At 41.2% G+C, this 18,837-nt stretch overlaps 1 protein-coding gene across 1 annotated transcript in view; it reads right to left on the bottom strand.

Annotated features, from left to right (window-relative positions):
* Positions 1-18,837, bottom strand: part of LOC142803917 (neprilysin-21-like) — a 130,499-nt gene that overhangs the window by 67,358 nt on the left and 44,304 nt on the right. The window contains exons 3-9 of the mRNA XM_075890210.1: positions 12,669-12,854; positions 11,345-11,611; positions 9,481-9,618; positions 6,889-7,068; positions 3,838-3,997; positions 1,418-1,516; positions 242-526 (exon numbers count right to left, since the gene is read on the bottom strand). Of these exons, the coding sequence (XP_075746325.1) occupies positions 242-526; positions 1,418-1,516; positions 3,838-3,997; positions 6,889-7,068; positions 9,481-9,618; positions 11,345-11,611; positions 12,669-12,854 (1,315 nt within the window). The remainder of the gene's footprint in view (positions 1-241; positions 527-1,417; positions 1,517-3,837; positions 3,998-6,888; positions 7,069-9,480; positions 9,619-11,344; positions 11,612-12,668; positions 12,855-18,837) is intronic.

The following is an 18,837-nucleotide window of genomic DNA, read 5'->3' as shown; positions in this document are numbered from 1 at the left end:
TGCGACAACATCTCTGTTTTGACGTCGTGACAATATAGTTCCTGATGCAAATTGTGATGTCACAAGGATTTTTCTCATAATAAATACGAGGAACTGTACAGTATGCCTCAGAGCTTTCAAGAATTTTCGTTAGACCACGGACAAATGCAAAGGTGACTGCGGCCAAAGAATAAAACATTTATCATGTCTTGAATAGATAAGCAATTTAAACATCACATTAGTTTCGGAAAAGTATACGCACCGTCATTAAAGTACTTCGAGATGATCACCAAGTGCATCGGTGTCTCTACATGGGTGTAGCAAGCGTCACTGGCAGTTCTTTCCCCTCGAAATAAATATGGCTCAGTGAATTCGGCCAGCTGTCGATAGATGCTCCAGGCGACCAAGTATCGCAAACCTTTTATGCCCACATACTGACTCTTGAACAGGGCCAATAATATTGCGGTGGTATGAGGTTGGTGCTGAACCAAGTCGATGTGCCTATAGGTGCCGTTTGTGTACTTGTAAAAAAAGGACACCCAATCATCTGGTCAAAAACAAAATAATACAGAGAGTGAGTAAACTTTGAATAGCACTGCACTGGCTTCTTTTGTTAACCGCGCATACCTTACAGTCACATACTTGGCTATGTGTGGTAGACCGGCCCTACGGAACAGCTGCCTATCTCATTTGTCAAAAAATCTCCTGTCAGCGCGATGCCAAACTATATTCCCATTCTTCCATTTATATTGCCTAGAAAATATTTTAAGAAGCGTTCTAAGTAAATTCAGTTTAAATAGGTGTACCCACATTCTCTATTTGTCAGTTTTGAGACCGTCAAAACCTGCAGATATTCATGCTTGCGTCAAAAAATTACTGCTCCACCTTGTAGTATTTATCAAGTTCCGTGCAGCATAGCCAAAGTTACGCAATCTTCGAGAACTTATTCTTGGCTGAAGAGCCAGCCAGACTCAGTTATCAGCCACCTTGGATATATGAAGTGATCGTTGTGCACTCTGTAGCTCTTAAGCTTTCAGCTAGTGCTATTATTTAGATAGATTCATGTGCTAATTTTTACAAAAGTTTTTGTTCCGGTTTGGTGTTGTTTTTCAGAGAAACACACAAAACACCAACTTCGTAGGCTTATTGTGCGACGATGGCTACTTCTCAAATCATGAAGGGTGTACATTATGCGTTTGCTATTTTTTCCTAACCCTCGACAGCCGGTAGCGCCTGTCCAAGCGCCAGTTTCCGCCCGCGTTATTTAGTTATACGCTATGCTTTTTCGAATATCGTGCAGACTGAAACGCTCTACTGACCGCTGATACAATGCCTACCAACCTTCATTTTATATTCACTAACTTTTGTTGAGCATTCATTATTACCTGCATTGAACCTGTGCAATGTGCAGATTAACTTGAGTAAAAACCATGCCCACCTGAAAAAACGTATGGATCTGTCCTATTTCCGAGCTCATGGATGAACATGTACCGTGGATTGTCAGGTTTGGAACGTACTCTTCTTACGACATCCAAAACTGCAGAATGATTGAAATACAATAATATAAAAATCAACCTAGTTGGTTGAAATCTATGAAATAGTAATGAAAATCACAGCATATCTACGGAGTAAATAATAATGAGTGGGGCGAAGCCTCTGTCTGTCTGTCTGTCTGTCTGTCTGTCTGCCTGGCTGGCTGGCTGGCTGGCTGGCTGGCTGGCTGGCTGGCTGGCTGGCTGGCTGGCTGCCCGACTTTCTGTCTGTCTGGCTGCTTGGCTGCCTGGCTGCCTGGCTGGTTGGCTGGCTGGCTGCCTGCCCGTCCGCCCGCTCGCCTGTTTGCTTGCCTGCCTGCCTGCCTGCCTGCCTGCCTGCCTGCCTGCCTGCCTGTCTGTCTGTCTGTCTGTCTGTCTGTCTGTCTGTCTGTCGGTCTGTCTGTCTGTCTGTCTGTCTGTCTGTCTGTTTGTCTGTCTGTGTGACATACAGTGTGACAGACAGACGGACGGACAGAAGTTTCGTCCCACTCATCCTAATTCACTCCGTTGATATTTTGTGAATTTTTTATAACAGCGCCATCTATCAGCTTTATTTGTCAGCTATACGGAAATCACTAATGCCATCTAGCGATATTATTTCCAGGGACATATACACACGCAATCTAATGAGCAATTCTTATGACTATAGAGAAATGGCTACTAGTACTATACTTACGAGGGAACGAACGAAGGAGCGTCGCCCCTAAAGTATCATCGTCATTGGTTCTGTTGTATACGTGCATTGAAATGTTGTTATGTGCATGCTCAATACGTACCGCACCTACTTTACATGTTGACAACAAAAAATATTTTCAGAGATTCTGTGCACTGTGACAAAACAATATACGACGTAGAAGTCATTGAGGAGCTGCGTAAGACGCATTGCTTGGCTATGAAACAAATCGAACCATTTATGGCGTAGACATTTCAGTCTCGCATGTTTCTCATGCATGCATGCAAGCTTGTGAATTTTGGTATGTACTATGCTAATTTAACGTACGTTCTCGTAAGTTTCATGCATATTCGGTCCTCTCTTTTACTATATGAATCGCGATGTATACTTGATGAGCATGTCACAAGTTTCACTAACAGTTTTACTTAAGTTTGTCTTATACTCACGTCCTGACACAGCGATGTCGCATATAGCAAGCTAACAAAACGGCCGAGAGAGCACAATGGCAGTGCAGTATAAAGCATTCCAAGTATATCCTGAGCTTTAGTTTGTGGCTTTGATATTCGTGATTGCAATACGGCCAAGTTGTGCAATACCGGTGTTTGTAGGTATCAACGCAAAGTGAAATGGCACGAGAATAGAAGGTCGGGGATGGAGGAATAGATGGATAGATAGATAGATAGATAGATAGATAGATAGATAGATAGATAGATAGATAGATAGATAGATAGATAGATAGATAGATAGATAGATAGACAGACAGACAGACAGATAGATAGATAGATAGATAGATAGATAGATAGATAGATAGATAGATAGATAGATAGATAGATAGATAGATAGATAGATAGATAGATAGATAGATAGATACGCTTAAAGTTGCTTGCGTTCGATAAGAATTGATTTTGCACTTAAAGTACTTTGCCGCCATATTCAAAAATAATTGACGTCGTGAAGTTTGAAGCATTCATTGGCGTCTAGTTGGCGTCTTCATTAATTCTTTTGTTTTTGGAACTAAACGGCACAGGACGAATTCTTGAATATTACCTAGAATGATGATTGCCCTCTGTAGAAGATTATCATAATTGTAACCTAAAAAAACGTTTTTGTCATCGAAATGATAGCGAGAAGAATCGTGGGGGTGCAAGTACGGTATGCAGCTCATGCTCCTTTGCGCGAGGCTGTGCACATGTGGGTGCAGCAGTAGTCGTTGCTGTTTACTACATAATCAATGATCAATTTCCTACCTGAATAGCAAAAATGGATGGTGCTTTAAAAAATTCATAACTGCTACACAAGTACTTCTGATACCACCAAATACAGACACTAATGATTTGGTCTGGCAATAAGGCGGAAACATATCAAAATTACCTAAAATTTGGTACTCTATGGAATGTCAATTTAGCACAATTTTTTTTATTTTTAATTGTGCTAACTAACAGTGCCTAGTTTGTAAAGTTGGACAAAATTTTTTATCGTTTTCATGCTTAAGCAGCTGTGTGTTACCATGATAACGTCTAAAACATATGCAATACAAGTGTTCCACCTTGAATGAAAAAAAAAAACTCATTAGTGATACAGTAGCTTCATGAAGAGAGCATTGTGTATTTATCGAGTTTAGTAGAACTAAAAGAAATAGACAATTTATCTCACGTTTTCGTTCGTATCTGACCATCATCGCAGCGAGGTCGGAGTCATCCCCTCTTCTTACACCATACATAAGGAAGAGTAATGAGTAGTCGCCGATGTTCTGCAGGAATCCTTTATCGTCTCTCTTTAGCAGCCACTCGTCTTGTTCTTTGCTGAAGCCCATCTACCAGTGAACATGATAACAATAACGTCAGCGATGCTAACAACAAAAATGACGTGAGCATAGGTACACTTGCTTTGCAAATGCAATCGCCGCAACTGACGGAGGAGAACGCAAGCAAATCAGCAATGATTAGAATCTCAATGTTTCAAGCGGTAATCATAAAGTAAAATATTACTCCTGTCGGTGTTAGTCTGACTTCTATTTAGAGTGCTGTAAGTTTTACGCGTTGCCCAGTAGACAAAAAGGGATCGCGATTGATGCTATCAGTGTCTGAAGTAACAAATGGCGCACAATTAAATGCTGCGTACACAGTAAACCTTGTTCTGAAAGCCAGAAAATAAACAATAGCGAATCAGAGTGCACAGAAGACATTCCGAACTGGCGTGGGGTAGCAGAATAATAATATGGAGAAGATGCTAGCCACATACATACATACATACATACATACATACCTACATACATACATACATACATACATACATACATACATACATACATACATACATACATACATACATACATACATACATACATACATACATACATACATACATACATACATACATACATACATACATACATACATACATACATACATACATACATACATACTTACATACATACATACATACATGGAAGTAGTAAAGCAACCATTCTAGTGCCATTTTTCACAGCCGAAATCGCGGTAACCATTGAGGCTCTTCGGCCTTATGGATATTTGTGTCTGTGATACTAAAGCGTCGCACTAGAAATTACCTGAACCGTTCAGATTACCATGGAAACTACATTTCTATGAGAATTGGGATACTGCCAAAATTTTTGGTGCAACCAATTCTGCAGCCAACAGATTGCTTTCATTCCTCGTTTATGAGAATTCCAGTTGTGTATATTCTGTAGTCATATTCTTCACTGGCTCAAACAGTTAAGACAATTTTATATAAAAAGTTGATTTAGGCATCTCTGTGATTTCGCTAATTTTTAGTTTTTTTTTTTCAAAGAATTTTCCACCTTCTGAACGCATTTAGCAGTGTTGCCATTGCACTTACTTCTAAACTACAAGCTCTTAGTAGCAGCTATTATTCAGCCATCGTGTAATACTGGTATGTAGTAGTGATCCATGCATTTATACTAAATAATTTCTTGGCGTGAAATCTCCTTAATTTTGATGCTTCTAACAATCGTTCTCTGGCGTGGTCTAGTAGAACATGCTAGAAAACGAGTGTTAAAAGGGTTGAAATTAAAAAAAATACATCAACGTTAGACAACTTGTCCATGACCCACTTCGTTCTCTGTTACCTCACAGTCACACTTGAAGTAATAATATCTGTCGTTCCCTCTATTTCGAGTTAAGACTAACATCGCGTACATTACTAGAGCTAAATGGATTATGTGTTGCTTTTTGTACTATCTCCTTGTCAACATTAACCAGTCTTACTGTTAGGACTCTCCCAGGTAGTTTTTGTACTGGTAACAAGAGCTTTGTTCACCCATAGTTGACGGCTTTCCAAGCATGTTATCAACATATCTTCATTCTTTAATAGCTTTGAAGGCAATGTTGCCTAATTATTACTTGAAAAGGTTTTTCGCAACTTTTGAAGGGGATTCGTCAAAAAATGAAGTAAAGGACATCTTGCAAGGTCAGCGCTGTCTAGACGCAGATTCTTAAGAACAATTTTAGTCCCCCTACCGGGAAAAGCACTGTGCGCTAAAATAACATTCCTTTTATTTAAATTTCATTCTTCACTTAGTATAACAACTACTGCACGGTTATCAGTATTGTAAAATTCGTAATTATTGTCTTCTGTTCTCAAAAATGGACCGGTAGTCCTGGACTTGAATAAGATTGTGGAATATCGACAAGATAAGATATAAATATAAATTTTAACGCGTCACTGAGACCTCTGTAAGTATTACTGTGCAACGAAAGACCAACGCAAGACATTACGTAATAGCGTAGAGCAAGACTTCTTCTGTACGTAGCAGTAAATCTACGTCATAGATGTATGCCAGCTGCGGCGAACATTGCATAATGTTGCCTAGGAGAAACATCAGAAAAACATTTCCATGTAATCAGTGATAACACTAACAAAGACGCAAATTTAAATGCCAGTGAATATCTGGCATCAAATAACCCCAACTGGTCCTTCGGACACAGGATCAGCAACGGCTCTCCACAATAATTCAAAATTTCTCAAAGGGCCCTGCTAACCTTCATTAATGCTGAAGGTGTCAAGCGTTGTACGATTTTCTTACGCCAGCCTGGTCACATTTATGGACTTCGTTATAATATAATCCTTGGTTAAACGGCACAAGTATGATTCGCGGCACAAAAATGATTCACTTGCTCCGCAGTGAGCGGAGCAAGTGAATCATTTTTCTTTTGAAGTTTCTAAACACTCATACGCACCACGAGTGCTCAGCCTTCACAATAGCATTCTCTTCTTCCCGGAATAATTACTCAAGCGTTACTAAGTAGCCACAACAACAAGACATTGCCAGTAGTACATCCCTTAAAAAGGTTATGAATGGCCGCAGACTTGCATGTTCGCATAGTTGTAAAATTTTGCTGGTTGTTCTATACAACTTTATAGAGGCTATTTGACAAAACTTCAGCATCGATTCTGAATCTTCTTCCTCTAGCTTGAATTATCCTTTACAAAAAGTAGCCTGGAAGGCTGGTATTCCAATCTAGGATTGTCATTATTGCTATATACTAGGTAAAGTAGACACACGAAGCAATGTCTCATATGCGTAGCTACAAAAATTTGATTTTCAGGAATACTAGCACATATGTCTACAAGTATAGTTCCAGCGTTGCTCATAAGAGCACACGCATTCTGATTTTGTCTCGTTACAACTGCTTCACGTTAAGTTACCATTCTTGCACTCACCTGCATGTGTCGCCTGTCCCCTATGAAGGTCCTCTGCGCGAACGATATGTACAGCATAACATGCAGTCCGAGGTCAAGAGAGCCTCGAACCATCATCTCGACTGAGTGGACTTTCGACAATGTCGTGTAGTTGTAGAGGTCCAAGTTCATCGAGATCATCCACCTCCTCAGCTCACCTGTCTGAGGTGTGAGCATAGTATTAGCACCCCTAAGAGACTGTTCTAGTGAATTTCATCCACAATTACCCATTTTCTCACACATGGCCAGCAGAGAATACAAAACAAATTTCAGACACTAGACATGAAGAAAATTGTGAGGTTCTTTTTTTGTAAATAAAAAAAAGTGGAAAGTTTGGTACAATGAACCACATCGACGTATAATACGGCGAAGTGTATCATGTTACTTAAAACAAAATGTTGCGAATAATGATTTTAAGGTATCAACTGACACATTTTTGAATTAATCTATTTGTCTAATATGCCCTTATTTTAATTAGATTCTGTATTATGGTATTTACACGCTGCGTGAGATGGCAGTAATATACGAGAGATTCTTGTGTTCATTGTAAAGCTTCTCCGAATGTTCACGCTGTGAATGCATATTTTCGCAATGTACGTGTGGTAGAAGCTCTGACAAGCAGCAGGAAAGTGGATATTTGTCTTAATGCTAATAGTTTCTTCTTCGAGCACAAAAAACGTAAAAAACCACATCTTTGGTAAAAAGAAAATAAATGACAGCGAACAACCTCATCTGCACCAAACGTAAGCAAGTGTAACAGCGCAGATTAACAGATAGATGTATGTGGTAACAAGACCGTATAAACCTCGAGCACTGTTGACAATAAAATTCTCAATTCTGCAGAAAATGAAATTGCGTGCGAACCTAATTGGCAAAAATTGTCAGTAGGTCCATTTCAGGGAAGGAATGATGAATTTCACCCTAGCGTGAGGCGAAATCAAGCTAGCAGGAGCGCTATGTGTTTCATCATATCTTTTTGCTTTGTTATGTTATTTGGTCTCTTTCGTTAGTTCGATGGTGCTCAAAAAAACGTTTGTTCAGCTACGTGAATTATTTTCGATGGGGCGAGTCGTAAAGACCCACCCTTTATAACCACTATGAAGGAACTCTAGCCCGAGATACATATAGCTCCTGCGGTGGCCCACTTTCAAAGCCTCTTGGGATTGCAGGTCGGAGGAGTCGTGCAGGGTAGCTTTCAAATTCTATTGAGTGGAGTAGGGCAAATAAGAAAACTGCACGGGCATTCATATACGATGTGATTGATGTCAGTCAATTTTTCAGCACAGTGCGGACCCGTAGCCAATGAGGCCGGCCTTACATGCATCGGTACTACCAGGCGCAGTACAGTACTGCTGAAGAGGCGAAAAAGCCAGTGCTCCTCCACATTTCCGGGCAGGTTTTCGAGCTTAACACGAATACGGTGATGCACGGTGAGTAAGAGTACGGGCGGAAAATCTGGCTGTCTCGTTGTCCTGCAGACGCCACTGACTTGAAGCCCACATTACCATACGACGAATTAGATACGATGTTTACTAGCAAGCGTGGAGGATCCTAAAACATGGCATGCAATATACCATTGCTCAACGTTGCGACACGCACCCTTAGGATCCGTGATAGTTACCAGGAGCCTTGTAACTGTGGCGACCACTGCAATGGCGATCTCCTCTTCGAATATAATGCTTGTGCACAGAAAGTAAGCCGTTCAAGTTCAGTGTTCGGTTCAATAACGAATTTCGTGCACCAATCCCCGTGGTGCAGGCCGGCTGCATCCGCACTAGAGACTGTGACCATATTGTAGAGATATTGCCCCGCCCTTTCAATATGGCTACTTTAATGTAGTTCGGAAGTGGTCGCACTTGTTTTATGAAGCGTCAAACTCCAGAGAGGCTGGATCATTCTTCCATTTCAATGACTTGAACACTGCGCACCATGCAACCACAATGTGACCATAATGTGACCACAATTCAGACCTGATGTAAAGGATATCACGGGCTTATACATATACCTGTCGAATGTAATAGGAAGTTCTCAAGAAAAGTCTCCTGATTTCACGATATATAAGTGAGTGGCGCATCAGATGGACGAGATGTCGATAAGCTTCACGCAACACGCTTATCCCCTCAGAGAGGAATTGTGTGTACCTGCATGTTCTAATCACCTTTTTCATTTTCGTAAGGCCAAGGAGCTTTGCAGAGTTTTCGGGGGCAGCTAGAATCGCCAGAACAATATCAATAGAGATCAAAAGACGTGTAGAGGCCTAACACTACGTTTCGAGACTTCCATGCTAAGAGAACGGCTCATGTGTGATGGCACCCGGAAGAAGGTGTATTGGTGGTCTTTTACTAAGCCGATTTGTTAGGTACTAATTCTACTTACTTGAATTTGCCCTATCTTGCACTAGCTACAATGCAAGATAGAAAAAAAGCGATACTAGTAGGGTATTTTATAGTCTCTACGAATAAACGCCGTTTTCAAAATCACTGTACTGACAGCGTGTTTGTATACACGCCTCACATATTTCTGGCTGTAGAAAATGTTATAGCTCCTCTAATAAAAGTCACAATGAACGGTTACCTCAGGCATGTATGACGATGCGAAAGATACGCAGGCTTGGTACATCGCAGCTGCCTTTTCCCAAGCATTTTGGTTGTAAGGTGGTACTACCGTATTCTGCAGATCTTCCAGGGTGGTTCTTCGAAGGCTTTCCTTGATCTGTGAAGAAGACAAATGCAGTGTTTTATTCAAACACCACAGGTATTTGTAACTGGATTATAAGAATATTCTCACGAGTGAGTGCAAAGCCTGAGTCAATGACAATTCAACCCCGCTGTATTTACATCGATAAAACCGATAACTTACTATTTGAATACAGAAGATGGTAAAAAGAAAGAGTTTACTCTTGGATGAAACATACAGATGTTTGTCCCATTATGCGAAAGTTCCACTTCGTGAACCGTCATAGGCTGCAGCTATCAGTAGACGATGTAACAGGACAAAGCATGAAAGAATCGCATTCAGGCACATTCAAGTTGTACTACGCAGCTTTTCGCCTGAAGGACCCCCAATAATTTCGTTGGAAAACAAAATTATTTCTGATTCTGATTCTGAGAAAGCATGCTACGGTGAAAAGTGCATAGCATACGAAGTACTTTTTTAACAGTTTTCCTCCGGGTCGAGTAATAGTCTATCATTGTTCGGCGATTCATGGGTGGGATTTGGTATCGTTTATTACATAAATAAATAAGCCAACAATGAAGACTGGAACTAGAGTCGACGTTGTCGTGATACAATACTTCATAGGGTCTATTTCGTGAGCAGCTTGAATCATTTGCGCAGCTCTGTGGTAAAACAGTTGACTGCCACGCAAGATACCTGAGATTGATTGCAGTTCTTACCATGCAATTTATACCTGTTTATCCCTTTGATTTTATCCGCACCGACAACGTCGCCGACGCGTGTTCCCCATTTTCTCGACAAAATTTTCATAATGCGATGGTGTCATTATTCTTGAAGAGTCTGTTGCCGCCACTTTTAAGTTGATAGGATATGCCAATAACATTTGTCTCATAACCGAATTCCTTGGGGTGTTGTGTACAGGTATGTGCTACAGTTGACTCAAGTAAACAGTTTCTTGATATACGGGATAAGCATGTCACCATATTCATAATAATATTCACCTGTTCATAATCTTCACCATACGCTCATGCCCTCCCATCCGTAAATCGGTGTTTGTCAATTGTCACCTATACGATCCCCAAAAGGGCCTCCATGCATAAGTGATAAGTAGATAGAAAAAAATATAAAGAAATAAAGATAGACATAGACAGATATATTCGCATTTAGTAGGTAAATAAATTTTAAGAACACTTCGAAAGTGGCAAAATTTAAAAAATCAGTTTTTGTCATTGGTCACTCAAAACAGGTTTCAGTAAATGGGGGTTATTTTGTAAAGTAGGCTTTCTTGAAACGTTTAATTATAAAGTTTCATTATTAACACTAAGTATGGCTGCTTTTTTTCACTGTCGGTTTTTTACTCTAACGCCACAGTTGAACTCTCTCACACACTGCGATTCCAACTGGAATAATCAGTTTTATAGGTCAATCACCAACTTACTAGTGAAAAAGCGCTGTTCTTTTTTGAGAACTCTCATTTTGAATGTTTCCTGCTTATGATGCCAACATGATGCGCATAAGAAAGCGAGGTGCGAAGTGAGGTCTTTCTGTTAACGTATTGAGCTAATAAGCTTGTTCACACTATTTGTCTTTAGGTTCGTGGTGTTTGAATGATCACATGAATGATCGATTGCCAATTATTTCCAAGGACAATGAAACATTTTAACGGTTAGGGCTTTCTTTACTACTTATAGAAAATATCTTAGAAACTAGTGGAACCAAGGTGGTGCTATCTACAGTTTTTATGACCGGCATACGCACTTACGTGGACGAACTCGTCCTTGCCACTGAAGCTATTGCAGACGAACTTATAGAAGTCGGTACATGGGTTCACGTTGTAGTCGAGCTTTATCCGTAACCCGCCTGACAGCATATGGCAGTACGGCGTTTGACATTCCGCTCTGACTGGAACGTCGGCCATTAACAAAGGATTTGCTGAGGCGTTGGCTGTAAGTAGAGGAGTCCGCTTATATGTTGTTGTTATCCTTGATGACGCACTTTTTACGAGATGGTGAGGAGCCCTGGTGTCCGCCTGCAGATCACGACAGAGATCAAACTGGCGTTGTTGCTAGGCATCAAACGATACGTTGTGGCGAGTAACACAAGAACAAAAAGGACCGACACAGCACCTGCACAACTTTTCAACGAAATGCTTTATTGCTATGGAAACACGAATACAAACAGTGGTGATGCTCACACTCACACGCTTCACCCAGATTTTCTGGAGAGAGCAGCGAATTTTTTTCTATTTACATATTTTACAAGCTGAGAGAATGAAATCATCAACTAATCCATGTTCAAAATACAAGTTCTATTTCAACAGGGTCAGCGACGCAAGAATGAGACCCTCGCTGTGAATGAGCGCGTTGCTGGTTCTCGTATTCGACTGCTGACCCGCAGGTTGTGGGATCGCGGTCGCGGCGGCCGTATTTTCGATAAAGTAAAAAATGCTTGAGGTCTGTATACTATGGTGTAGGTTCCTGTTAAAAAAACGTAAAACATTGCCGAAGGCCGAAATTTCCAAAGCTCTCCACTATGGTGTCACTCATATTCACAAACGGTGTTTTCGGGGTCGTATAGCCTACCCCTGTCATTACGGGAGCTTCATTGGCCAGCGGTCAGCTCCCAGCTCATAAACTGATCTTTTGCTGAGTAACGCAAACAAGCATTGAAAAGTAGTGATCTACGTTTACCGTCCTTGTTGCAGTTTAAATGCACGAATGGCTTTAAATACACCGATAGATGCCAGTAGGTCAATTCCTCGAGCATTGCACGTTTACTTTGAAGGTTGCAGATTTTGTCTTTTCTGACGGCAGTTCACCTTTTGGTCAAAATATTTCGTGACATTTGCCTCATTATCACGACACATAACAATAGCCGTTTTTTTTTCTTGCCATGGTGGTCTGCTAGTTATAATAAACATTTCATCCAACAAAGAAGCAAGAAACCTTAAATTTCACTTCTTTCTTTCCGGCATGTAGTTACTCTGTATATGTCCGTGTAAGAACATCGGGAAATGAAAGCGGAAAACTGCACGTGCTCATAATTACGGTAGCATTCGACATAGTGCACGCTCTCACAGTTCTTACCGTTGTCGCTTTGTTGCGGAACGATGGTGCGGTCTGTACAAAGGCGAATGCGATAACGCTGCACAATAGTGTTAATCCCAAAGCGAGCACGGCCACCATCCACGAAGTCATCCAATTGGGTTTATGTTGCTCTTCAGAATCATCCTGGGCCTGCCAGCTATTGTATAGCGGGTGTTCCTCGGACTCCTGCAGTTTCAGCGTCAGTGGTAAAAAAGTAGCAGTGTAACAGTTAGTAACATTACAGCAGCTTTGATGCACCTGTACGTGAACAAACAAACAAAACCAAATGGCAAATCCCACGTAGAGAAGGAATCGATGGTATGCGAAGCACGAATGAGAATTGTTGATATGTCACTTTAAAATCAGCACAACGTTACGAAGTTAAAGTAGATGATGCCGTACATGACATTCGTGTCATGATTATTATGTTTGCATGTGTCGTTTACCTTCGTCATCTATTCATGTCACATGATACAAAATTTTGTATAAGTGGAGCTATCGAAACGGCCACGAGCATGCTACGACCGTGGTAAGTTGTCATGTTCTAACATGACACGCGTGTTAGGATTATCATGGTTCCACAAGTCATATATTTCGTCACTCATTGATGTCAAATAACATGAATTTTTGTATATGTGGAGCTAAGAAAATGGCCACGAGCGCATCATGAAGGGCCCAATATACTCCAATGTAGCGTTGACGCGCGCGCACGCTGGGCACGGCGACGCTACGTTAGCAAACACGAGCTCTCTTTAGTCTGACGCCAGGCGCGACCAGCAACCATCGGCGCGCCTGACGGCAACCGGTGCGCGAATTACGACATTCTGCGTTTTGCGCCGATGCATGACCCAGACAACACTGTGTCTCCGTCTTTTCGCAGCGGAGGGACGCCGGACACGCTTAAACGCGCATGCGTTGAAGCAGCGCAGCGCGGTACGCGCCTGCGAGTTTATGGCAGGACCGGCTCCTGGCGTGGCAACGCCGGCCTGACGCGACGAAAAGAACGCGGGCGAGCGCGCACACTGCATCACGTCGAAATGTATTGGCGCCTCTACTGTGGCATGTAGTCATGTGCTCACATGACAGGCATTTCATGATTATCATATTTGCACCAGTCACGTGCCTTCGTCATTCATTGGAGCCACGTAATACCAAATTTGGCATACCTGAAACAAGCGAAACGGCCGCGAGCGCTTCATACGCGTGGCAAGTAGTCATGTTGTACATGACACGCATGTCATGATTTTTATGTTAGGGTCTGTCGCTTGTGTTCGCCTTGCAATCAGGCCATACCACACCAGTTTTGCAACATGTCATGTGAACGAAACTGCCGCAAGAGCTGCAGGACCATAAAACGTAAGTAATGACATTCATGACAACCACGCCATGATTTTCATGTTATCACTTAGTCAAATATGTTCTTCATAGAGTGATGTTATGCCATACCAAGTTTGGTATTACTACAAATATAGAAACGGCCAGGAGAGATAAAAGTTGTAGGCGGCTAGATAGATAGATAGATTGATAGATAGATAGATAGATAGATAGATAGATAGATAGATAGATAGATAGATAGATAGATAGATAGATAGATAGATAGATAGATAGATACGTTCAAAGTCACCGAAGTTCGCCAAGATATGCTTCGCATTTAAAAACGCAGCGAGAATGAGCTGAGCATATTTCCACGAATGCTCACAGACGAAGTCAGAGACTACGTTGGCCATTCGTGGTTTCAACCTTTTGTTTGAATCATTCACTGAACGGTTTTCAAGAGACACTGAAACAACCAGTCATTATGGATAGGTAAATTGTGTGATGAAAACTAAATGTGATTGTCACCGTCATGAATGCAGAAGAAAAAGGGAAGCCGAAATTTCACTTTAGAATTGTGTGTGAAAATGGCTCCTACCATGGCTCCAAGGATTTCGATATTTTACTTTGGCTACAATTACTCTATGAAAATGCTTGAAAGTTGGTATTTTAATTATTGGTCCTGTCCGAGAGCAGTTAACCTGGTTATTCCCAATCACGAACTGCCTAACCCCTTATGAATTTTATGAAAGTCAACGATATGACGGTGGTCGATGCGTGAATCCTAAGGCAATGCAACCACCTGCATTTTCTTTTCGCTCAATGTCTCGTATACGAGGTGTCTTCCAGTGGCACATAGGATGGTTTCGGTCTAGTACCAGACTAGTTGATTTGCCCCCAAAATTCAATATTCATTTCTATGTCCCATGAACGAGACATAAATCAGGGCTTAAATATTACTTCATATTTTGGTTTGTTGACAGTTACAGTGTTAGGATCAATTCGACATCTTTCAGCCTTTTCTGGCGTTTTTACTTATTCGACCCATAACTGCCGCAGTCAAAATCATCATGATTGGGTAGTTTCAGTAACATGACGCGCCTGTGCCTCTGACAGACCTTTTAACGACAATCCTTGAGGTTGGCACACTGTGTCCTTAGATTGCTTATTAGGGATGTATATCATCATGCACCACTTTTATTCTAGCTGTGATGCTGTAACCAAAGTGAACTTTAACTTCTCAAAGTGAATTCGCTCCGCAACAAGGAAGTTTATTGGTCGCTACATTTAGAACAAAAAAAAACTTTAGAACGCACAATATCTTACAACATTGACATTGCACGTAAAAAGTTTCCATGGGCAGTGCCAATCTTGCTAGGTCTTGTGCGGTCCAAAAGACGTGATACAGTAGAGTTTGCGTCCGTCCCCTATTGAGATAATTAAGCGAAGCGAAACTTGCGAAATATTTCCCTATTCAGTGGTCTCTGATGATGTAGAGAACTTCTTGATGAACGTTAATTATTATTCGAGTCACGCGTAACAACCTGGTATTTCACGAGCGGATCTGTGTGAACGCGATGCCTCACGCTTAGCGCTACTGAAGATAGCACATGTTAACACCTGTGACATAGAGTACTGAGGGCCCACATAATGTTTCATGGGGCACCCCGCGAAGACATGTTTAGAATGATTTAGACAGCAATAAGTCGTTTGAACCGGAGGCGGAAGATACGAGCAGTGGTAATTGAAGTGTGTTGAGCGAAAGCTAGATCTGATACATCGTAAATAAAAGACAAATAAATAAAATACAGAAATCACCTAAATATTACCGCTCTCGTAGTGTGCGTTCCTTGTAACTCAATAAAAGAACATTCATTTATAGGTTAAAGTAAATAGTGCAGTTCATCTGGCCAAGGCTCATCGTTTCTACAAAGAGAACTGCCTGAGAGCTGGCAAACACTCAATAATGCAAGTCGTCGTAGAACAACGTCGCTTCCACCTGACTTTGGAAAGATGTTATCTAAACGGTATCTGTAAGTTTTCCTTAAGTCCATATGATTATTCATACATGTCAATAGGGTGCACATATCTAGTTATGCAAATTCCTATAAAGCGTATTATATTCTATAACGTCGTTTCATAATAAATATTGACAAACGTGTTGACACAAAATTCAACGAAACATCAGCATGAAAATCATCCTACGCTTCACCAGAACGGCAGCCTAGCGTTCCTCGTTAATTTAAAACTTTGCCCACTTTTCTCCGAAGAAAGTCATGCCGATTGAATTTTTTAGCATGAGAAACAGCTCTCACAATACTGCTATACGACTGTTTATTCAGGGCTACAGGCACACGCTGTTTTCTACTACCATAAAAAACCGAAAGTTACAGAAATTCATAGTATAATCAAAGCTTCAAAATTCGCGTGTTTGCAAGGCCTCTTTGTGGTTACCTTCTGCGATGCTGTTGCCTTCTCGGGAACCCACTGTTACTCAACTATACCTTTTAAATACTAACATTCGATAAAAATTGTCATAATTCATTTGAAGTGGTCCTCCACGACCTGTCATAATGAATGAGTGGTTTGAAGGATAAACTGTCAAAAAGATAAATCCTTGTGCCTTGCCGCGGTGGCATGGTGGCTAAGGCAATTGGCTGCTGATCTGCAGGTCGCAGGATTCAATCCCGGTTGCGGCAGTTGCATTTTTAAAGGAGTCTAAAGTGCTGTAGGTCAATGGGCTCAAAATTGGGTAAGGTGTAAAGAACCACAGCTAGCCGAAATTTACGAAGCCTTTCATTACGGGGTCTCTCATATTCATATGGTAGTTTTCGAAGGCTAAACCTCCTGTATCAATCATATACATCTCCAATGAGTGCTCGTGAAGAATAAGGACTAGGAATAAGCAATGAGAGCAGTCACGTCACCATGATATGGCGTAGTGTCCAGGCACTTTCCAGGAAAAAGAGGCGATGATCGCGTGTGCGCAAAAATGAGGCGATGCTGATGCTGATGACCTGAGATAAATGGCGCTCACCCACAGAGAGGGATGCGCCAAGAACCGGGCGGCAGGATACTTAAATGAAACTAAACTGAAAAAAAAGCCAATCTGAAAAATTCGTTTAGAGATAATAATACCAATAAACAAAAATGTTTGCTGAGCAAGCGGTCAAGCCATCTCTTGTTTTTGACAGACTACGCTACGAATTATAAACTAAAGATCTGAAAAGGTTAGGGCCCACTAGCACGGTTATCATTTAGTTGCGTTCATGTAATCAAACACAGTGGAGCATGTACCCCTGTGGCAGTAACCAAATGAAGTGCCGCCAAGTGATAAACGTACTGGTAGATTTACTTGTATTCCTAGCTTTTGCAATGCAGCTACTAAAATCGTTTTCGCTGATAAGAGTAACGATGACAGAATAGAAAAGAAATGTTCAATTGTTTCAATTTCATTGCAAAAATGCACAGCGGTGACACCTTGAATCGAGCTTTGCTAATGTAATAATTTAGTTGTGGAACTGCAGAGTGCAATATGACATAAGTGACCTCTAACTGGCGAGATACACACCACTGTTCATTCCAGCAATACCTCAAATGCTCCACATCTTTATATTTACACATTCACCTATTCACCATTGCAGAAAAGCCTTTCGGTACCTTAGCGCTGTCACGTAAGCCATATCTGGCAAAACTGGGTTAGCGGGCCCACTCAGGGATACTGCTGCTAAAGAGTCCGCCATTTGGTTCCAATATAATCCATGGTAGCCTGGTACCCATAGCAAATGCAGTTTTTTTTACGTTTCTGGGAACTAAATGCCGAAACGTATGCATCAGCTCTGCCTTTGCTGCCGCAGAAAGTGCTTTACAAACTGACAACGAATCTGTAATGATAACTGCTAATGATTCGCTTGAAGGTAATTTGCGTGGGGCAAGAGCAACAGCCAATAATTCTGCGATGAATATATAATCTGGGAGTCGAATCGAAAAGGACCAGTTCATAGAAGGAGAGAAGTTGCCAACCCCAGCCTTTTCTTTTGACACAGAAGCATCAGTCGCAATAATATTGCTTATCTCTAGGTGAGCTACATATTGTGCTAACTGGTCATTTAAGTACCTAGAGGCGATTTATGAACTGATGGTCGAACAACGGCCATGCATACGTCAATCGCTACGAGTTATTTCCATAATGATTCAGACCTTGGAAACTATGATCAATACCCACTGGAAACGTATCTCTGTATGGCAGTGTTGTTCTTCCATCACCATAATTATTTAGTTCAGTGCTCTCATTAAATCTGAATTGCATTCAAAGTGGGGCTTCATAATATGACATGAAGCTTTTTTGTCAGCGATTTATATCACTCTCGTAAATCGGCATAGGTAAAGTGAAATGACACTTACCTATTTACATCTCTTAAAGCGAAGTGTTCAACACTTTCTCGGCCTGCTTAGCGACGTCGGGGCTGACAGTATGACCGAGTCAGCAATAGATCAAAGCGAAGCCTTCGATGCTATTAGAACGCGAAATTTGAGTGTCCATGGTGTCAACACAACTTTCGCAAAACATCATTACCACGTTATTACTTCAACATTTCGAAAACAGTGCATTATCATCACATTATGGTTGTTTGGTTAATGCAAGGAGGTTAAAAATTTTCCTGGAGTGAAAATCAATGCCGAGAAGTGACGGCGTGCCTTTGGCAACATGACGGCTGCTACCGTCATCTTACTAGGGGCATGATGAAATATCATGGTTCAGTGGTTAAGACAGGTAAGTTTATTGCAAACTGGTGACAACGTTTCAAGTAACTGTCTGGCGAAACAAAATCAATTCAGTGGCGTGTACAAACAA

This window comes from Rhipicephalus microplus, chromosome 3, assembly GCF_043290135.1.
Source record: "Rhipicephalus microplus isolate Deutch F79 chromosome 3, USDA_Rmic, whole genome shotgun sequence".
Taxonomy (NCBI): domain Eukaryota; kingdom Metazoa; phylum Arthropoda; class Arachnida; order Ixodida; family Ixodidae; genus Rhipicephalus; species Rhipicephalus microplus.
This window is presented reverse-complemented; position numbering and strand designations above follow the sequence as displayed.